Here is a 23,636-nt window from a genome sequence, read left to right as displayed (position 1 = left end):
TAAACCACCGAAATTACTAATACAAATTCAAACGACTGCCAACGAAATATTATTGGATTTAGAAGCGTGTTGTGAATGAAGATCATAAAATAATATTTATGGATCGATATAATGCTTTGTAGGAATTGTAGGGGAGCATATGGTAAACGATATACTATGTGAGTGGCATAGCACTCTTTGCCTGGTAAAGGGTTGAAGGGGACGTGGACGACATTATTATAATCTCTCTCTCCGTATCTCTCTACTTATACCTACATATACAGGCTGCCCCAGCAATACGTTGACAACGTTTTTTCGTATTATTTTATCAAGCACTTACGTAACTAGTACAAAATAAGTTAAAAATTAAAACTGCACTCTTTTTATGCAGGAGGAGCTGCGGCATTTCATTGAAAATTTTAACAAACGTTTGCGTTTGTGTATCAAAGCGAAAGGAGGTTATTTTGAAGACAATTAATTTTTGTTGCATAAAAAGAGTTTAGATTTAATTTTTAACTTATTTTGTACTAGTTACGTAAGTACTTAATAAAATAATTAGAAAAAACGTTGTCAACGTATTTTTGGGCCACGCTGTGTATATGTCGCAGTCGGATCGTATAATCCGCCGTATTACATTACGGCTAGCCGTTTTCAAAAACAGGGGCATTTTGAAATGCGGCGGTTTAACGATTAGCCGGATTGAATGCGGCTGAATGAGAATCCGCCGGAATGTATTCGGCGCCATACGTTCTTCAACACGGCTAGCCGTAATGTAATACAGCGAGTCATTAGCCGCCGCTTTGACAGTTTTTAGTTCCCATTTTTAACACCCGTGGCGCTGCCTGACAAACGCTGGGGTGTCCATCAAATCTGAAGTTCGTCGGACTGTTTCTTTTCAAAAAACATTTCTTTCGCAACTTAACTAGACGGAGCCCCGCTTCGCGGGGCTCCTATTTCTGAGCGGTTTGCCCTTCGGGCATCTGAAGCTACCTAACGAACCTAACCTACCTACCTATTGATTTAGTGAGACGTCCGTGAAAACATTACACTTTGGGGAAAAAAGCGTAGGTAGGTAAGTAGGTTAGGTTCGTTAGGTAGCTTCAGATGCCCGAAGGGCAAACCGCCCAGAAATAGGAGCCCCGCTTGCGGGGCTCCGTCTATTTAAGTTGTGAAGGAAATGTTTTGGAAAAGAAACACACGTAGTGCGGTGGGACCATGGTAAAAATAAATTAAATTGCAAACATTGTCAAACTCCGGTTACGTAGGCGACCGAAAGAACTGGTCACTCTACAATCTAAAATAGTAGTACGATGCGGCTAAACGTTGGCCGCCTTATTGAAGAACGTATCGCAATGACAATCCGGCTAATCGTCGCACCGCCGCATTTCAAAACGCCCCTGTTTTTGATAACAGCTAGCCGTAATGTAATACGGCGGATTATACGATCTGACTACGACATATATACAACAATGTCTTTCAGCAGAATCGACTTGAAAACGAGAAGGCCGAGGAGTTGCAAACCGAAGAACAAACAATTGCAAACTTGCAGAACACAATTGAAGAACTTACAGAAAATAAGAAAATAATGTTGTTATTTTGTTATTATTTATAATTTAACGTGTTTATTTAATGCTGATTTCAGAAACGCTAATTGTTTGTATTTCTAGGGAAGAACAGCTGACATGCTATAAGAAACAGATCTCCGCTCTTCTGACGGAAGTCAGTGTGCTACGTAGTTTTAACGGTTATAAATTCTGCGATCAGGATACTCCCCAAGAAGAACTGGAAAGCCAAGTAACTAGTTCTATGTATAAATCATAACCACGTTGTGATTATAGTTCGTTTTTAGGGTTCCGTACCCAAAAGGTAAAACGGGACCCTATTACTAAGACTTCGCTGTCCGTCCGTCCGTCCGTCCGTCCGTCTGTCTGTCACCAGGCTGTATCTCATGAACCGTGATAGCTAGACAGTTGAAATTTTCACAGATGATGTATTTCTGTTGCCGCTATAACAACAAATACTAAAATAAAGATTTAAATGGGGCTCCCATACAACAAACGTGATTTTTGACCAAAGTTAAGCAACGTCGGGCGTGGTCAGTACTTGGATGGGTGACCGTTTTTCTTTTGCATTTTTTTTCCGTTTTTTTTTTTTCATTATGGTACGGAACCCTTCGTGCGCGAGTCCGACTCGCACTTGCCCGGTTTTTAAGCATTAGTAAAGACTACGCGATCTTGACGTGTCTTTTAATTGAAAAACGCTTTTTAAAAATCAGTACCTAACTATTACTTATGAAAGCAAAATAATGTAAATAATCGTATACCTATGATGCATAATTGTTACATATTTGCCGTTTCTTATTTTTCAAAAATAAGACACGTCATGATTGTTTACCTTTTTTCTAATGCAAAAAAAAAAACGAACTATAGGTACCTACCTGTTCGAAATGTAATGTGTTTTGAATGTTCATGTCATACCTACTTAAAGTATAAAGGTGATATCCTTTACTAATTAATTATGTACCCGTAGACCTATTTGCTGAAAGCGTCTATCGGGTTCATGTAGGTAGGTACGTTATATGTAGGTACTGGTAGCAAGTGATGATTTTGGGGTCCCTTTGTTTCACATAAAGTTTTAAGTCATAATGTATTGTTTGTCATATTATCATTAGTCATAAAACTAAAACCGTTAACTTTTCAGGTTAGGTTAGGTTTGTTTTATGGCAATCCTAATATGGTACGCGTTTCTGAACCAATCAAATTATGACAAACGAAGATGCAGGCAAACAATACATTATGACATTTATGACTTAAAACTTTTTGGGAAACAATAGAGACCCGATGATTTTAGTTTAGCAGGTCCAGGTTGGTGTCGAGCTTTGGGTTTCATAATCCTACGTGTTATCCGCATCCACATTGGTCGGTCTTTCGCTTATAACGGATGCTGAGAGCCTAACGTGAACCACGTTCGACGTGCTGCCTCCCTGTCACACATACGTACGAATTTACATGTGCGACAGAGAGGCAACACGTCGAACGTGGTTCGCGGTAGGCCCCCTGTTTCTGGATGGTCTAATTGTATTTGCCAGGTTTTCGAGCTATGCTTGCAAGTGGAGCGGCTGCAGCGCGAGCGTGAGGCGCTGGCATCGGAAGCGACGGCGCGCACGCTGCTACTGGAGCGGCACGAGCGCTGCGCGGAACTGTTCGCACACGTCACGCGTGCGAGACGCGAGCTCGCCGCGCAACTCGCAGATACCGTTAATACTACGACATCCGTGCCATACGAAGTGGGCAATAGCAAGGTAATATACCTAATGGAAGATAATTCGTAGTATTGTAAAGATTTCGTAATAATGTAGGTACCTAAATTCATTATACATACAAGAGGTACCTACCATTTTAGTTGCAATATGCCACATAGTGATACGATTCTGGGGATACAATAAACATTTTTGGCTTTACTCATGAACGCGCTTCGAGCCTCTAATAATTTGTCTTAATCTGTCATTGGATTTATGTACTTATATGCCCATATGACCATTCTGGTCGCAGAATCATCAAAGTGGTAAGTAACTAAATTTCAGATGTGTCGTAACAGAGTGCACACAATGTTTCTAGAATTGTTCAGTAACTAAGTGCCGTCGCCGTGTGTACGCTTTTCCGTAACAAGGTGTCGACACATTATGTGCACTTTGCGTGCGGTTTGTGACCATATCTGACAGCAAATTTGTGACAGCAAATGTCAATATAAAATACCTCTTGAAAACCAAGGTTTGTCAAACTGTACTATTCTGCCCTGCTAACCCGAGTGCCGCTATCTCAAAAGAAAATACATTGCTAATTTATACTTTAGTTTCTATAACTGAGAATTCCATGTTCAAAATCATTTGTTTTTGAGATAGCGCTGTTCGGCTTAGGAGGGCAGTATTAGTGTCTCGTGTGCTCGTAATTCTAGTAAGTCATCATGAGCGATCCAAATAATAATAAATAATCGACGAAAACCATTTAAACACTCGTCAACATTTTATAGACAAGTTTTTAAAGAAATGCAATACCTTTAGGTTAGGCAACGAATGCTCAAAAAAGTTGTAGAAGGAAATGCTTAGAACACAATTTTTGAATCCGTAACTTGGTTTGAACTAGTTAGGAGATGAACATATCAAAAGTCCCCGGCCCTTAGTAGCCCTTGGTAGCCCTTAAGCCGACGGGAGAGAGGGTTTAAAGGTCCCATTTTTCGGGTTTTCGGTTATATCTCGGAAACATGCCAAATCTCTACAGCGACAACATAGCAACATGGCCACTTATACAAAATGAAAGTTAATTTAATTTGTTACAAATTTTATTTATCAAGTTTCTGAATATTTTGAATAGTTTTTGAGATATCCGCTTTTGAAAGTTTATTTAGGGCTCTCAATTTTACCTTGATATTGTATTATCCTATGGCCTGTCCTGGGACTCAAACTATTTAGATACCAAATTTCAACGAAATCGGTTCAGCGATTTAAACGTCAAAAAAAAACGTCAAAACCCCGATTTTACGAAAATGATACCAAACATGGCCTCGTAGCTTCACTGATGTAGAAGTCAAGATAAAATTGAGAGCCTCAAATTCTTATTACTAACTTGTGTAGAAGGAAAAGGAGAAATAAAAGTCTTCGGCAGGAATACAAGACACAAATATTTTTTTTTGAGTTACGAGTACTATTTCAATCATCAAACATAAACACCTTGATTATATTATTCTAGTGAGATCATCATACATAAACAAAAACATAAAAAAAAATACAAGTTTGAAATGTCACGGAACTCTCACAGTAAGTATGTGAAAAATAAAAACTTATATGACAAAAAAAATATTAAAATTTGAGGACTAACTTTTTTATTCCATGAATTTAGTCGAATAAACAGTTAATCGATTAATGCCCATCTCTGACTACGGCATGGCTCTTACACTTTGAGAATATCTGAAAACAAATGAATACAAGGAGCCATTTTGCAAGTCCAGTAACTTTCTTACTACTTTTTAATTGACACGCGCCGTCATGTGTCTACACAGAGTCGTAAGTCGTAACATTGCGACTACTTTGTGACTGGAATATTTCTCAGCCTTAAACCATATTTTTACATCATAAATATCATAATTAACAAGTTTAGTAGTATATGTAAAGCGTTATTTCTATTATTTAAGTATAGTCGCGCATCGGAGTACTAAAAATGCATCAAATTATGTAGTTGTGAACACATGCACTGAGAAGTAAACAATAACATTGCCGGCTAAATTAAAATAATGTGGTGGCGCGTTGATTATTATATTACACTTAGTTTATCAAATCACTCGAGTAGTTTAATTCCCCATAGTAATTTAAGTCCTATTGTAATATAAATGCAAACAATAAATACTTACGTCCTGTTATCCGTTTTAGAGATGGCGTATTAATGTCACTTATTTTTATTTAAGTATTTTTCCATCTGACAGTTTCCATTTGACAGGAACAAAATGAACGAATGAACGAATGATTTTGGTACAAGCTAGTAGTCGCAAACTGGTAACAATGTGTGCACACGGCGACGACACTTTGTGTGTAAATATGTATGTATGTGTCGACCCTTCCCCATTTCTGGTAACTGTGTCGTAACGGCGACGACTCTGCGACTGGAATTGTGACCGAAACAGACGGTGTCGACGCAAGATGTGTCTACACCGTGTCGTAACGGCGACTGAAAATGGTTGTATGGGTGTAAGAAAGGGATAAAACATAAATTGAGGCTTGTAAAGTTTTATGAATTAGGGAATCGCAAAACGCCTACAAACAAAAAAATTATATCTTTTTTTGGTATCTGTTTAGATGTCAAATCTGATCTCAAATACGTACCAGAGTAGCGCGAACACCTGGTCTGCGCTGCGCGTCGAGCGCGCCCGCGTGCTGCGTCTCGAGGGCGTCGTGCACGCGCAAGCGCAGCAACTAGAGCGCGAGAGCGCCGTGCGCATCAAGCAGGTAAGAAGAAGTAGCCGGTTGGAACTCGTGGAGTGCGTATGGTGCGGGTAGACGTCACGTGTGCACGACAGTGCACGTGTGCAGTTGAGGGGGCGGGAACACGCGAGCCACGTCCTCATGCGCATCAAGCTGGTGGAAGTAGCCCTTTAGCTAGGTAGGTACGCTACGCTTGGTGTGCAACGCGGGTAGAATGCACGTGCACGTGTTTCACCATTTGCATGAAGTAGCTGTAAAAAATAAAACTAAGCAATAAGTGCTGCATAAAGTTCCATTTTTAAAAACACGCTTAACTCATTCACTGCCAGGGGCGTGGCCTGACAGGAACAAACTTGTATGACGTGACGGTGGACGCACGTGCGTCGGGGGCAATGAATGTGTTAATTATTATCGGTTGCATTTAATTTCCTCAAAGGATGAAACTCGTCCAACTCGAGGGGTCTACTAGTAGCTACCAAAGAGATCCTTTGTCAATCTTCTGTTTTCAACATCAGATCAGTACCAGATTATATATTGTAGTGTCATACTTTATTGATTACCTACTAGACGGGCCCGCAGCTCCGCTCGCGTAAATGAAATAAAGAGTGTGTCAACCCTGCCAGGGTTCATAACGGTGATAGGGATTTCTTATTTGTACCCGTTATTTGGATAACTTAATACGCAAAATATCTCAAAAAAATTATGTGATTTGATAAAAGGCAAAATTATACTTTTTCATCTACGTAGTTATTTATTTAAAACTCGTTTCAACATAAAATTATTATTTATTTTTATAAGCCTAATTGCAAAAACGTTCATTAGATTAATATCCGCCTTAAGACGAATATGGACGACTACCGCCCATAAATCGCCTTTTGGTACAAACGTACGTACTCCCCATTTCCCTTTCTGAATACTAACATTACTTACTACGGTTATGTGAATCCTGGCCTCCGAGAAAAGACAAAACAAAACACACCATGTTTCTCGGTCTTGCAATAGCTCTCGCCAGTCCCCATGGCCGAGGATAAGCAGATCTCGAGCAACTACGTCGTTCCAGCGGTAGGTACCTATGACGTCCAATTGGGCGTCTCCCATTTCGTTGTCCCAAGTACGCTCTCGTCACGGCACGATCCTCTCCCATTCTCTCTAAATGTCCGAGCCAATGTAAGCTTAGCCACTTTTGTCTCTCAGTATTCCGCCAGTATATCGGAACACATCCTTATTTCTATAGCAACAGAGTTATATTACGATATTTGGCCGACTGCTGACTATACGTTTGCTTATTTTCACCAGGTCGTTTCGCTCAAAAATATCTGAACATGCACTTAAATTTTATCTACCTACATTATAACTTGCTATCAACTTTGTATTTTTGGCCCATCTCGGCAGCCCGGTCCCCGGACGAATTTGTTTGCCGAATCTGTGAAAGTAAATCTGAATAACATAACTCAAAAAGAAATTTAAAACAACAAAATACAAATGACTATTGATATTGATAAGTCATTATATGGCATGTCACTCGTATGGGCATAAACTAAGGTAAAAGGTTGAGGTTGACAGCACTTTTTATTTTACTTCGAGTAAAAAAGGCCGAAATCACTGCATACCAACATAACAAACATAATTTTGGTTATTTGAAGTTCGAAACGAAACCAACCGAGAGTTTCCGAAAATAGCCGATAGTCGTAAAATGAAGAATGTTATGAAAATTTCTTTTGCTTATTGTAAATTAAATACGCATCGAAAGCGATAGTTTTTATGCTCTAGTTATATTCTCATACTTAGATAATAGATTAGAACAGTTTTTTCTTATCATACGTGCGTCGTATTTGAGAAACGTGTCAAAAACTTTTTTAGAAATTTGTAAGGCGCCATCTCGCTTCTTCCCTCGTTTTTTATCCCGTTCTGGTTTTTCAATTTTATATATATGATGATGATTGTATTGTGTACAGTTACGGTCATATAGTAGGTAGCATCCAAAGTACATAGGTATTCAAATAGTTCGGTACACGATATTATTTGTATGGCGTATCGAACTATTTGAATACTTTGGATGTTACCTACTATACGACGCTGACTGTACCTATATTTACACAATTTCAAATCGTTACGGCTATTAAATCTAAGTTAAAATCGACTTGTAACATTTTATTACATACATTTGTTAGTTCTTTAGCTTGTCAGTTACAAGCGAAAAGAGTAAAAAATACCGTGGGCCTCCCTGTGTAATTATTATTCATAGTGGCAAGGTATTTTTCTGTAACTTTTACTATTTACTTCTTTAGTTTTAATGACGTTTGTCTATTAGGACCGCCGGCGCGCGCAACTCGAGCGGGAACTCCTACGAACCTGGGCCACCGGCTCCCAAAGCAGCCAGCTTCAAGAAACACCTTCAAGGAAGCTGACACACTAACCCCCGATTCCTTACCGGCCATACCGAAGGAGTAAAGGGGCTCACAGATTACCAGTTCGCCGGACGATATCAGCCTGTCAGTTGGTCGGAGCTGTCAAATTTGATAGGCCGATATCGTCCGGCGGACTGGTAATCAGTGGGTCCCTTAAGCCCCCATACGCACGAGAGCTTTTTCAACGCGTGTTAAAAAAGCGCTTGAATCCGTCCACACGCTAAATTCGACTTAACGATCAACGCTTAAAGTCGAAAATCCAACAACGCTTGATAAAAACCGCCACCGCCATCGTGTGAACAAATAGACATGTTTCCATTTGTGTCATTCAAACGCTTTTTTAATGCGCGTTGAAAAAGCGCTCGTGCGAATGAGGGCTAACGCGTCTATCGCAACACGTTTTCGACGATAGACGGCGCGATTCGGGAAATGAATTAGAGATTCAATAGATAGGTATGAAATAGTAAAGATATGATACGTTCAAAAGGTACCTTATGGCGGTTGGCGCTTACGCTATTATTAACGCCGCTCCAATATTATTGCGGCCGCCATAAGGTACCTTTTGCCGTGGAACGTCACATATCTTTACTATTTCATATCTAGTGAATCTCTAATTCATTTCCCGAATCGCGCCGATTATCATAATGTCTTCGCGTAAAGCCCCCTCCAGACTATGCCCGTCTGTCTGCGAAAATCGACTCCACACTCGCGTACGCGGCTTCGCGCCGCGATTCGTGCACGAGTGTGGAGGGGGCTTAATTTAGAACATGGTGTGGTCGTCGGTCTTTTCCGCGTTCAATAGGTACCTATATGTTTCGTAAATTTATGTAGCGTCCGTGTTACTTAATTTATGGTTTTCCACAAGTAAAATATCAAAATTAATCTAAGTCTATGTTTGAAATACACTCATTAAATTTGAAAGAAATGGTTTTTTTTTGTACCTGACTCGTCCCATTTTTACCTGCTTAGGGCTACGGCCGGGGACTTTTGATATGTTCACCTCCTAACCTAACTAGTCCAAACAAAATTATGGAGTCAAAAATTGCGTTCCTAGCATTTCCCTCTACTTTGTTTGAGCATTCGTTGCCTGACCTAATACAACTTAGCTATGCCCCTTCTTTTGTTTTTAAGAGTTAGGAGATATTAAGTTTTAGTATGGTAGGTAACAGCACCAGTGGACAGCCAGGGACCAGTGGTCAGCCTTTTGAGTCGTTTATTGGTCATAAATATCTGGTATATTAGTTTAAACAAATCGCGAGGACTCAATTAGGAGCTTTGACTCCTTATTGGCTAATACTTCACATGACAGGTGCGGTGAGGGAACGGGGGGAAGAAATATACTCGTTCATACAGGTGCTGTTTGTCGACGAGTGCAATAGTGTCATGTCCGCCATATTTTTTACTGCACGTGGTGTTCTCATAACAGGCCGCGTAGCCAAGATGCCAATCGCTTACGCTCCGTAGCGATCGAAACGCAACTGTCACTGTCACACTAATATGCAAGAGTGATAGAGAGACATAAAGCTTTTCGTTGTCGAAGCGATAGCGATTGTAACCTTGGCTAGGCCGGTAGGTGAGAAATAGTACATTATTGTCGAGGCTCGGAAGTAGCTACTTGCAGGCTGAGGATTCGTATTAAACGGACGACCTTGGGAGTCCGTTTAATTGAATCCGAAGCCAGCAAGTAGCCTTCCAGCCGTGTCATATATAGTGCTTTTCTCAAAAATGGTGCGAGAAATATAAATATCATAGAAATATTTTACAAAAGCAACGTTCTTACGTACCTTCACGTGAAAAAATTAGGCTTTGCCGCCTTTTTATTTTTTTTATAAAAAAATAGAAGTGTTTTTTAGTGCCGAAAATACGTCAACCTATTTGAGACAGCTAAATAGTCGCGGTACTAATCATCTGTTTGGCTGTTTAATGGGCCTGTGCCTTCATTTGATATGGCCATTTCAACTTTTAAAAAGTTTGGAACTCAACAAATAATGGAATTTGTATGCAACATTGCAGTCCCAAAATCGAGACTGCAATGTTTTTAACTTTTTAATTTTTGACTGACCATAAACTACGCGCTTCGCGACTAATTTTTTAGACGGCAAAGTCGACTTTGCCGTCCATTTTTGAGAAAAAGTATGTTTTAAAGTTAAAAGTTATTGTTTTGTGTTAATGATTGGTTAATTTATTAGTTTATCTATTAAATTGCATTATGTTTGAATGAAAATATCAATATTTAACTTATAAATTGAGGGGGCTGGCCACTGGATAACCCTTTTCTACAAACAATCCAGTGCCCAGCCCCCCACGGCTGACCTTTGGGTTATTCGTTTATTTTATTATTTTCGAAACAATGCGACCGTTAGGACCGTTAAATTTACATTTTCAAATTTAGTTAGGCATGCCCTAGTCAATTTAAAGTAAAACCCAGTAGTCAGCCTCATTTGAAATAACGTTTTAATGCGGCTGACCACTGGATTTCGCGGATCCAGTACTCATCCATTAACCTTGCTTGGTACGTCACCGCCAAAAATATGTCCACATTTTTAAACTCTATCTCATTGAAATAAGGTTCAAAACTGTATACATATTTTTGACGTTAACTATACAGTCTGTAGTAATTAAATGATATTTTGTTTTTACCTGGTAGGTATATGTAAAATGTATGTATGTTTGTTTATTAATGATAATTAGATCTGCATAGACTCGTTTCATTATTTCATACCGAATACTAGGAACATATTATATATTACCTGATACCTCGTTAATTTTTTGGCGGATTAACTATTAGAAAATAAATATTGCGATTCTCAGTTTTAGTTAGTTAAGTGCCATGGCCAACAAATTTCGTTTGATAAGAATTGTATGTGCATATAAGAAATAATAAATATTATAACGTCTGATATTGATCCCATTATTATGAATATTTTATAGGCTGAGTACTGGTTAGACAAAGGCTGCTTACTGGATTTTGGAGGCTGACTACTGGAGCAAAGTGCCACTTTGTGTTTAAACATAATTATAGATATTATAAAGAGGATTGTTATTTTTTTTAATATTTTGTTTTGAAACTATAATAAACAATTGATCTAACCATATGATTCGTTTAATTATCCAACTGATCATGTAGAAATGCCGAACGTTCAAACTTAAAAAAGTCGTTATAAGGCTGACTACTGGTGCCTTTACCCTATTTGTTTTTCGCTCTTAACTTTTATAATGATAAAAAAATGCCATAGCCACACATACAGTAAATTATCAATATTCATAGAGGAAAATGGGGACTACGTATTAACATACATACCAAATTTCAGGACTGTTCTAGAGATTTCGAGGTTAGTCCTAATCCGATTGTGCTAGATAATATTATGACGGTAATTTCATAGAAGTTTGACGTTTAAAATAACACTGTGTGTATGGAAGGTAGAGGTTACTTCTACACTCCATAACTGTGTGTGCTATCATAATCGTTGCAGACCATTTGCAGAATGTTTGCAGACTTTTCTTGGTTTTTATTTTATACGTCATTGGCCTTTAAGCAATACTTACTTACTCTTTGCTTTAGGCTCAATATCAGAAAAAAGATATATTTTTGACCTGGCAGGCTGACAGATGTATTTATTTGATATTCTTAATAGTAAACACAGTTTACTATTTTAATTAAAATTATTGTATCATAAAAAAAGACTTATAAATATAAAAACCAAAAAAAAAAGAAAGAGAAAATGATGGCGAGCTGCGCACAAGGTATTAATTTCTTTCATTTTACTCAAACTTGTTTAATTTAGGTAAGTACCTTAATTCACTTTTTGATCCTATACGTATTCCTTTTTAAAACAATGCAGTACAAATTATCAGTACCAATATTGCTCTTTAAAATTAAAATAAAATTTCAAATAGATTATACAAGTCAGTCTCATGACTATCGCTTTAAGTATTAAAAAGTACTCGTTCCTCAAAATGGAGGGGTTTTGATGAAAACTCTATATATATATATATATATATATATATATATATATATTGCTGCTCAATTCGTCTAGGTGAGAACCGAAACAGCAGCAGGTTGTGTTGTTTTCTTTATTTTCAGACACGACATTTACATATCAAATATGCCTTCATAGCTCGTAACAGTCATGTCGTGTAGGTGGCTTGCAGATGTAAAGTGTCACTATAAATTTACAGGAGAAGTTGTACCTGCTGTATCGTTTGACATAAGCCGACAAAACTTCGGAGATATGACTCCGGCGACTGACGGCCGGCGAGCACAAGCCCTAGGTCAGTTAATAGTGTTTTGTAACAATTAAAGTGCCGCCAGCAAGATTCCAAACTAGCAAAATTCAAATCCAAAGCACGAGAAAATATGGGAATCATCTCACATTTTTTATGGGAAACCAAATTTTCTTTCTATAGTGGAAACTCACCATGTTTTTTTGTGAATCTATGCAGAAATTTTCGAATTGAAAACTTCGATACTGATTGTTAATAGCGATGTGCGGCCGTAGTACGGGAAGTAGTGTCATAAGGTGCAAATTTTGGTATCGGATGAATTCACTTAGCACAGATGTAATATACGTAAAGCTAAGTTAATTGAGCCCGGTAGACATCCGCCACCCCCCCGCAGGTAGGCAGGGGGGGCAGTCAAAGTAATTTGGAATGGATTCAAGCTTTCAACTCCTTTTTAACCCCGTTAGAGGATGAATTTTTAAAAACGCTGAAATTACTTTTCTTGTATTTCAATAATATGTGACGTTCCACGGGAAAAGGTACCTTATGAGGGTTTCTAGTTTCGGAGATATGAAATGTTTTGTAAAGAGGTGAAAAAATGCTCAATTTTTTTTTATTGTGTGATCTGAAACCTTAATGCGTAACGTTTGTTTACCTGTTTTTATTTTTGTTATAAGTTAGTTATAAGCCTAGTAATGTCGTCTCAGAGTTTAGTAGAAAAGGTACCTTATGGAAAAAAGATTAAAAATTCCCAAAAAAACTAGTCAATACGGGAAAAGAAGTTTGGTAGAGAACTGTATTAGCATTCTGCAAAACTAATTTGATAATTTCAGTTCTGGTTGGGGCGCCTCGCAAATATTATAACCGTACATAGACCGACATCACAAATCCAAGTAGCCTGCTATTATACCAAAGCTACTCTCATCAAGTCTTTCTTAACTAGAATAATCTTCATTTGGTTTGGTCGCATGCAGTAAATCAGCCATTGGTTGGTGCTGAAAAATGCCAATATCCGACGCATTACCTTATGGAATATCTGAGGTCATTGAACCTCAATGCCGCTTATCTTCAATAGCAACCGAAATATATTATTGATAGGAAATAGACGATTTATACCATCTTAACCCCAAAATATTATTAGTTTATCCTAACTGTTCCATCATCATCATGCCTCATCATGTAACTTAATCACAAGGTACCTTTTCATTACATACAAATTATTGGTCTTTTTTAAGATTATTATGACGAAGAACTAATTAAATTTGGGGCAGTTTAATGTAAATTAATATTTTCTATTCATAAAAGATAAACTGTAATATGATTGATATTTTGTAGTGATGTATTATTAGATTTATTTCCATAAGGTACCTTTTCGTAAATGTATGGAGCAAATACTGTTATTGTTATGTAAGTTTAAAGTGGCATAAGGGGTTTAATATAGTATTTAGTTGCGGTTTTAGGATTTATTTCATTTGAATGACAGAATTTCTTTCATATGTGCTCAGAAAAATTTATTGTGTGTCACATTAAAAGTAAAAATATTCAATTTTGTGATTTTATATGAAAAAGTCAGAAAATACATTTTCACCTCTAAATCGGTATTGTTTTTTGCTTAAACTGTCTGTCAGTGTCGTTTTCTAATAGATAAAATTTAAATCTTGAGAGCGCATTGCAATCAATCGTGAAAATTAAATAAAACTTTATTTTCAAGAGATTGGTTAGTATACACATAAATCAGTCGATATCAAAAGTTTCTATTGGCATTACAGAACAAGTCGCAATATTTTTTTAATCTCAGATATATAAGGTATTATTATTTGTAGTCAACTATGTAACTTACTTCAGGAACATAGTTTTTTAGGCGGCTAAACTTAAAACTTCTCTATCGTAAAGTTGCTCATTTCACAACATTATTTTCAAAAAATCATATCTCTGTAACTACGCAACCTAGAAGGTTGATCTTTTGTGTTATCGATAGCTTATTTATTGTAGATTACTGGGGTATGCATAACTCCATACCCGCCATAAGGTACCTTTGACCGTGGGACGTCACATATATCTTTTAAATGCTGAGTTAGCGCTACTAAATCACTTTTATTCAGCATAATTGTTCTATTAAAATCATATAACAGCTATAGATTAGCTAATTGTCTGAATAAGGCGCTTTAATACAACTGTTACTTAACTCTCTTCTCTGTTGCTATAAAAGCCTATTAAAAGCAATCAAATAACCATTTGGCAACAATGCTGCTGTAACAGCGCGCTTATATCATAATTCGGGTAATGGGGTTCAAACCGCTGTTATAGGAGCTGAAGTGTATTTACAGGTTTTATTCAAAATGTATTCAGCTTAGAGTACTTTTAAAGAGTTTTGAACTACATTAACAGCACAAGTCAGCCATGTTGACGTTTCAATATAGTCCGGTGGCCAACTGCATGAAACCCTACCTGACAAAAAAATAGAATAATCCTACTCTGTAGGGGTAGCTGACTTTTAGTAGCATCAACTGTTCTTGGTCGGCCGCGGCTTAATTTGGAAAATTTTGCTCTAATGGCAAAATAGTGGCACAAAAATTCATAAAAAAAAACCCCATCGTATAATAGAATGAAACTTGCATGGTAGGATAGCTGCCTTTGAGGACAGCAAAACAAAACTGGTCAGCTACATCCTGTGTTGGCAGGTTCTTGTGTCCGACCGAATTTGTGGTACCACGTGACAGGTACAATTTACCTCATCGAAAAATAGAATCAAAACAACTGATTGTAATACCTACATTAAATTTGTTGCCATATGTCTTGGTCGGCCTCACCTTAGCCTGACAGCGTTTTCAGTCCGTCCGCATTAAAAAAAAAGTCAATGGCAGCTATCCTACCATACAAGTGACATTCTATTTTTCGATGAGGTAAATTGTAGCTCACTTGGTACCACAAATTCGGTCGGACACAGGAACCTGCCAACATAGGATGTAGCTGACCACTTTTGTTTTTTTGATAAATATTTGTACCACTTTTTTGCCATTTGCGCAAAATTTGCCAAGTTAAGCCACGGCCGACCAAGAGCAGTTGAAGCTGCTAAAAATCAGCTACCCCTACAGAGTAGGATTTTTCAATTTTTTTATCAGGTAGGGTTTCATGCAGTCGGCCAGCGGACTATAAATCCATAAACATGGCGACATCATGTGCTATAAGTGTAGCAGTAAACGCAGTTACTCGACTTATAGTCGAATTAATGAGATATAACAGAAACTAGACCGTGTAAGCAAATTTTTACTTATTTTTATTAATATTTTTTTATTGAAATTTAAGAAAATAGGCGGCCCATGAATATATATGAACCAGTGCCTTTGGTTTTATCAATAAAGTATTTTTCGCGCTGGGTTTTACTGTATTACGTGTACTTACAGACAGTAAAAACTTATGTACACAATCACGGTAAAAATAAATGTCATTGATGACAGCAGTAAAAAATACTTAAGTACCTTTTTGTTTTATTAGACACGTGAAGACGATTAGGCCTCAAACTTAATCCAATAATTGAAATATAATCGCTTACCTGAGATCGTTTTTAGCACATATTAGATGAATAAAAGCATTTTCTCAAACATGCAATGAAATATTGATGTTATGTTCCTTATAATAGGCTGCGAAGTATGACGTTTCAGGTGCGGCTAGAACAAAAGGTCGTTAATGGAATTTCATACACATTTTGCAGGCCTAGGCCGGCAAAGTCCTCTTTTTTAATTTTCATTTCACAGATATTTGTGACACAGCATCGTGGCATTCTTCCATTAAAAAAAACTAGAGGCAGTATTTGCTTTATGGTTCGTAATGATACTCTGCCACTACGCCTATAAAAAAAAAACAAAAAACAATGTTTGCTATAATTTGCAGTTTTATTTGTATAAAATCTACATGAACTTAATAAATAATACATTCAATAATTTTATAATTTTAAATTATAAATTTAACTACACAAATAAAAACATTTAAAATATTTCATCTAAACGTTAGCGGTAAAAAGGTCTACTCAAACACACGTAGTTATATTTTTTAAATTGTTATGGAGGTAAAGTTGAAAAATAAACATTCTGTTTTATTGGATTTATGGTGCGTTGTTGATTTTTTGACTTTAATATGAGTTCCGACGAAATAATGAAATTAATATTACTTGTAATCGTAGGTGTTGGAATTGGCAGCGTAAGCAGAATTGATTTTAATAACTTGCTGCCTCTGCCGCCAAGTCAAAGACGAAGTATGTATATGGTTGCTTATGGCAATTTTATTATTTGAGAAACTAAGAAAAATGGCTTACAGTTTATTAGAAACAGTTTTGTGGCATATTTTAAATGGATGTAACTACAAATTCGTCAACGCTGTGGAAATTATACTTATTTACTCCGTGCATAAAGCAACGATGTATGTGAAACATGATATCAACATGAAAGACTATGTAAACTTATGTGACGAAAACGACAGTCAGACGGATACAAGGCGAAAAAATCAAAGATACATGAAAATATACGGGTAGTAAAAATACACGACTCGTGTAAAACATACGCGTGATAATGATATAGGTACGTGTTGGTTATATTTTGGGTGTAGTTTACTTTTAGTTTTTTCTATAAATAAAACTTGGTTTCGTGGATTTTTTATTTTATTTATTTCATTGCATGTTTGAGAAAAGCACTATACATACCTCGGCGGGAAATGGGGTTGCCCGCGCTCAGACCTATCCGTCTATATGTCTTCGGCCGGCAACCCCTTTCGTCCCGGCCTCTGTAGTAATGTACTATTACTGCACTCTTACACATTTAAAATGCCGAGTAAAAGCAATCCGGCTACCTTTACGAAACATTTTTGCTGAGAAAAAGCAGTGCGGCTGCTTTTATAGAACACTTTTACTGAGTAATAGTAAATTGCTAATGTTTATAGAACAAATAGTCGAGTAAAAGCACTATCGTTGCTATTAAAACACTAGAAGTGCTTTTATCCACTTTTACTCAACTCTTACAGCATCGATTTGCTTCTTATACAGCGCTTACTCGATTTTTATAACACTTTTAGTCTGTATAAGTGCGCCTTTTCGCGTTGAGTAAACGCTTACTCGACTGTTTTTACACCGTTTATAGCACCAAAAAGCGAAAATAAAAACGTGCTCTCAACTTTTATAGCACATAGATTTGCTAGTTGGGACCCCCTTAGGGGTAGAATTTATCAAAATCGCTTCTTATCTCTTGTACACATTATAAATGTAACCTGGTGTGCAAATTTCAACTTTCTAGCATTTGTAGTTTCGGCTGATAATAGTAATAGTTGAATAAAAAAATAGCAAACCGATTTTGATTTGAGCGTAAATATTTTTATTTTTTTCTATTAAACTGTACATTAAATGTCTCAAATATGAATTCCTCATGCCCGATTTATCTGGAAATGATTCCAAACTCGAGGTGGTAGGTAAATAGAAGCCGATAGAAGGCGTGTAACTTTGGATGCCACCAGGCCTACCCACCAGGGGGTGGCGGATGGCTACCGGGCTGAATTGGCTTAGCTTTACGTATACTTCAGCAGTGCCAAGTGAATTTATCCGATACCAAAATTTGCACGTCCCATACATTGGGTGACACTATAGTGTACTTCCCTCTACTAAGTATACTTCCCTCACTAGTACACATACACTCACCTGACCGCTTTGAATGGCGAGTTTGATCACGCGCGACTTTAGAGATACTTGAAGTCCTGCTCTCGACTACTAAATTCTTGCTGAAGCAATCTGATTAATAGTGCGTAAATTGACCAGACCCCTAGGGACTTGTAGAGCAAAGACTCGTATTTCTGTACTTTTTCTGTCAACTCATCTAGGTACGTCTACGCAAATGTGGTTTATTCGCATGTTGTAGGTACTTGGACATTCAGATTGCAAAAAGCTACATACTTATTTCATTTTATCATTTTTGCTCAATCCATATAAACAAATGTTCCATTGGCGGTATTTGTACCTAGTACAAACACTGATACATCTTAGACGCTACACGTAAGGTTTATTTATTGGAATTGGCTCCAGAACTTGCGCGTGTAACATTTTATAATGATTGATGGAAAAGCGTACGATCGGTGCCCCAACTTAAGTACTAATTGTACAGAAAAGTGGATACTTATGTTAGGAAACCGACTTATAATTAAGGAGCTTTGCTTAATAACTAAGATCCTGCTTTAAAATTTGGTACTAAAATTAATTTCATTATGTCTTAATTTGATCTGGTAATACTTGTTTTTGAAGGGTCGAAGACCGGCGCTGACAAATCCGACACACAAACTCCAGCTAGCCTCCCCGTATGTATCTAGTCTCGTATGTGTGCTAATTTTAGGTCCCTAACAAGCGAAATACGTAATCTACTTCAGAATAATAAATAATAATAAATAAATAAATATTAGGACAACTTTACACAGATCGACCTAGTCCCACAGTAAGCTCAATAAGCAATAAGCTTGTGTTGTCGGTACTAGACGACGATATATATAATATATACATACATACATATATATAAATACTTATATACATAGAAAACATCCACAACTAAGGAACAAATATTTGTGATGAACACATAAATAATTGCCCTTACCAGGATTCGAACCTGGGACCTCCTGCTTCGTAGGCTGGGTCACTACCGACTTAGGCTAGGAGGTCGTTAAAGAATCTTTCGCTTGTTCGTGATTTTTTAGAGGTTAAATCAAAATAAGATGAAATCCCTATATATGTTAAAACTTACTTCGAGCACGAGCCCGTAAAATAGGCCCTTGAGGCATTGTATGATACCAAAAGGATGCTCGTTGTAAAGCAACGTTGTGCAAGGAAGCCGCCAGTTCTTCGGTCACCAGTTACGTCAACCAGACGAATTTCAAATTTCGTTAAGTGTAATACAAGTGGAAGTCCCTTTCTAACAAAAGCTGTTAAAAAGTGACGTCCGCTTGTATTACAAGTTATAAGTTTTTGAGAAACGCGCCCCTGGTGTGGTAAACAATATTTTACATTGTAAATCGTGCTTTGTAGGACTCTCCTAAGCATCGATCGAAATCGGCAGAGGGCACAAAATCTGCAAGTCGTTCAAGTCATTCAACAGTAAGTCAAGCTTCTCACAGTTATTGTTAGTCTCACTGTACTGTTGTACAGTCACCTGCAATAATATGTTACTCTTCGAACGCCGCAAAAATATGTGACACGCTCTTATGGCTCTACAAATAAGATCGTGTCAGATATTATTGCTGCCTTTTTTTGTGTAACATCTTATTGCAGGTGACTGTACCACACGCTTGTAAATAATTAAGTAGTTTTAAATTACTTTGTGTTTGTTTTGATTATCGTTTTATCGTAACAGGGCGACAGACATTAGGGTCGCTCCATATTTGAATAGTTTTTGCTATAAAGAATTATCCTTCCACTTCTTTTAGGTAAGGCTTTTTTAGGTTAGGCTGCTGACAATGTACCCAGAAAGACTACAGAGTACTACTATTTCATATTACAGCGCGAGAATGATGAGTTATGTATGATATGCACGCGGCTTGGGACTTAACGGGCAGTTGTGCTAGCGCTACTGTAGCTCTATTTAATATCAGTAGTGTGACAATTTCACCTAAAATACTATGTAATTAATGATAGTTGACGGTTAGCTAACTGATAGTCCGACTAGATCGGGAACTTCGTAGGTAGAGCAAGGACCGGAAAACCCCTCTTTACGCTTAATCCTATCAATTCGGTAACCCAATCGATTCGGTTACCTTATCATTCGGTAACCCTATCATACTGTTACCTGATTGTAATGGTAACCTTATTGAAACGGTAACCCTAACCTTTAACCGAGTTAATCTCAAAACCCCATCGCGATAGGGTTTTTGTTAAGGGTTTTTAACAGGTTTTCATTCAGTTATGGTAACCTTTATTATCGGTTGCTTACTGGTTTGCTACATTAAAGTAGTTTTAGTGATGTGCCGTCAGAACTAAAAAAAATACAAAAAAATTGTTTATTTTATTTACTTTATTTATATTTTGTTGATTTTATTGACTTTATTTAATTTAATTTATTTAATTTATTTAATTTATTTAATTTATTTAATTTATTTAATTTATTTAATTTATTTAATTTATTTAATTTATTTAATTTATTTAATTTATTTAATTTATTTAATTTATTTAATTTATTTAATTTATTTAATTTATTTAATTTATTTAATTTATTTAATTTATTTAATTTATTTAATTTATTTAATTTATTTAATTTATTTAATTTATTTAATTTATTTAATTTATTTAATTTATTTAATTTATTTAATTTATTTAATTTATTTAATTCATTTAATTTATTTAATTTATTTAATTCATTTAATTCATTTAATTCATTTAATTCATTTAATTCATTTAATTCATTTAATTCATTTAATTTATTTAATTCATTTAATTTATTTAATTTAAATAATTTATTTAATTTATTTAATTTATTTAATTTATTTAATTTATTTAATTTATTTAATTTATTTAATTTATTTAATTTATTTAATTTATTTAATTTATTTAATTTATTTAATTTATTTAATTTATTTAATTTATTTAATTTATTTAATTTATTTAATTTATTTAATTTATTTAATTTATTTAATTTATTTAATTTATTTAATTTATTTAATTTATTTAATTTATTTAATTTATTTAATTTATTTAATTTTTTTAATTTATTTAATTTATTTAATTTATTTAATTTATTTAATTTATTTAATTTATTTAATTTATTTAATTTATTTAATTTATTTAATTTATTTAATTTATTTAATTTATTTAATTTATTTAATTTATTTAATTTATTTAATTTATTTAATTTATTTAATTTATTTAATTTATTTAATTTATTTAATTTAATTAATTTATTTAATTTATTTAATTTAATTAATTTATTTCATTTAATTCATTTTTTTCATTTTTTTCTTTTATACAACTTATTTAATTTATTTATTTTAATTATTTTAGTTATAATATAATAATATAAAGAACACACAGGTAGGTATAAAGATAAACAAAGAAAAGGCAAAAAAACTTGTTTGTGCTGGAGGCTTCATAGACCGCCCATGCCAACCTCGGTTATTCAATAATAAGTTGAATTTAAGTGTGCGTAAAGATTACAATCGTTTGAACTGGTCAAAAACCTCATAATGAGGTAACTGAATAGACTGGGTTTTTATTTCGGTTACCGGTAACAGAGGTTAACTCGATCTGATACGGTTACCGAATCAAAGTGTTACCTTATTAAGCGGTTACCGTTATGGTAGGGGTTTTTATAAACACCTCTAAAATAACCCTATGAAAAACCCCGGTTAAGGTAACCGGTTCCTGTCCCTGAGGTAGAGGTACCAACATTTCAGGGGGCCGATTTTTGAACTTCGACCGCTCGATTTCGCGTATTTCGTTCAATAATATCTACTACTAGGCATTTAAATTCTACTAATAGAATTGAAAACGAGTGGTCAATACCACTCGATTCCAAATTTCTATCGCTCGTATTTCAAAAATTAGCAGTTGCCGTTTTCCACCGATTTTCGAGTGACGAAATGGAGCGATCGAAATTCAAAAATCGTCCTCCTGATCAGCTGGGCAGATTGGGGTGTATTCTACCCGTCTTTTAGCTAACCGGGATGATCAAAACAAGGTTTAGGTATGGTCGACCGGGTGCGGTTCACTATATATGACAACTATGGATATATTATTGGTCGATATAACGATCAACGGATATAATTTATAAGACATATACATACGAATGACATATTTTTATCAGATATATCTCTCATATAGTAAAAGAGGTATTTGCTATAATATCTTTCAACCTAATGCTAAGGTAGTATAACGCACATACTTTATAATAAGGTTCGGTATATCATTAATTAGCTATTATGTATTATAGACATATTATTTGATATTGGAGAGTCGAATCAAGTATGGTATAGGTAAAAAAAATAGACACAGGAATCCACATATCTAAAGAGGAAGGCGGCTCGGGGGGCTTAGGTTTTAGGTTGGGTTACGTTAGGTTCGTTAGTTATCTTTTGTCCCTCAGAGCAGAAAATAGAAGCCTTGCAAAGCGGAGCTTCGTCGATTTGTCACCAAGTCATATTTGCTATATTATATAGCTAAAAATTATGTCATTTATAACTTGTATTGGGTAATCGTTAGATTTAATTTATTTTATATCTACCCTTAACTATACAATATAAAATTATTCCTCTTGTTGGTATACACATTATTGATTATATTACACTAGTGATATATCTTTCAAAATTATACCATATGTTGTTATATCGAATGAAAATATATCATTTATTGTTATAGCGATCATTACACACCCATGGTCGACCAGGATAAATGCAACTATGGGATTATTGCGACTATAATAGCTCTCGTCTAGTGATAAATTATGAAAACGTAACATAGAGGGCGTTCTGACTAATAGTATTCAAGAATGACGAAATAGACGCAATAACCCCATAGTTGTATTTAACCCGGTTGACCATAGTCCCTCTTGAGCGTATTACGAGTATTTATCTTGTACTCTTACAGAATTCTTCGGCTCATTCATTAATGACTGGTTTTGAGAATTCAGAGTCTGTTAATGCCCCGGAAAAAGGTGAGGTCCATTTTTAAAACCATTATCTAGACACGCGGCGACATGATAAGCCAAGTTCAAGCACGCCTGGCGACGCCACCAACCAATAGGGAGTATTACTGCAATGTTCTGCCGCCAGAGTGCAACACTAATTTGTTTAATAAACCCGCCTGTCAATTCGCTTTGTGGTTTCTGGTTTGTAATTGGGAATTGTCCTATTCATTCGTGTTGTACCTCTTTCCATTATACATGGACAGGGGCGTATTTTGAAATTTGGCGCCCCGGGCCAATAAGTTTCGCCGCCCCAGAAGTTAATGAAAAAACGGTTTAAATAAAAAAATACAGAATTTTTAATTATTTTTGACATGAAACGTTAGGTAAACGTCTTAAAAACCCGTAGCAGGGGAGGTCGGACCA

The 23,636-nt window shown here is 35.8% G+C and overlaps 1 protein-coding gene and 2 long non-coding RNA genes across 3 annotated transcripts in view; 1 reads left to right on the top strand and 2 right to left on the bottom strand.

The window, feature by feature from the left end:
- The window catches only part of LOC134806784 (myosin-3-like), a 67,109-nt gene extending 57,848 nt beyond the window's left edge, over positions 1–9,261 (top strand). Inside the window, exons 16-20 of the mRNA XM_063780135.1 lie at positions 1,463–1,566; positions 1,647–1,773; positions 3,068–3,280; positions 5,825–5,974; positions 8,262–9,261. Coding sequence (XP_063636205.1) covers positions 1,463–1,566; positions 1,647–1,773; positions 3,068–3,280; positions 5,825–5,974; positions 8,262–8,366 — 699 coding nt within the window. The 3' untranslated portion in view covers positions 8,367–9,261. The remainder of the gene's footprint in view (positions 1–1,462; positions 1,567–1,646; positions 1,774–3,067; positions 3,281–5,824; positions 5,975–8,261) is intronic.
- The window catches only part of LOC134789402 (uncharacterized), a 368,254-nt gene that overhangs the window by 300,446 nt on the left and 44,172 nt on the right, over positions 1–23,636 (bottom strand). The gene's annotated exons all lie outside the window — the stretch shown is intronic.
- The window catches only part of LOC134789398 (uncharacterized), a 92,556-nt gene that overhangs the window by 60,850 nt on the left and 8,070 nt on the right, over positions 1–23,636 (bottom strand). The window lies entirely within an intron of this gene.

Source organism: Cydia splendana, chromosome 3 (genome assembly GCF_910591565.1).
Source record: "Cydia splendana chromosome 3, ilCydSple1.2, whole genome shotgun sequence".
NCBI lineage: Eukaryota > Metazoa > Arthropoda > Insecta > Lepidoptera > Tortricidae > Cydia > Cydia splendana.
The sequence above is the reverse complement of the archived record's forward strand: the minus strand, read 5'-3'. Positions and strand labels throughout refer to the sequence as shown.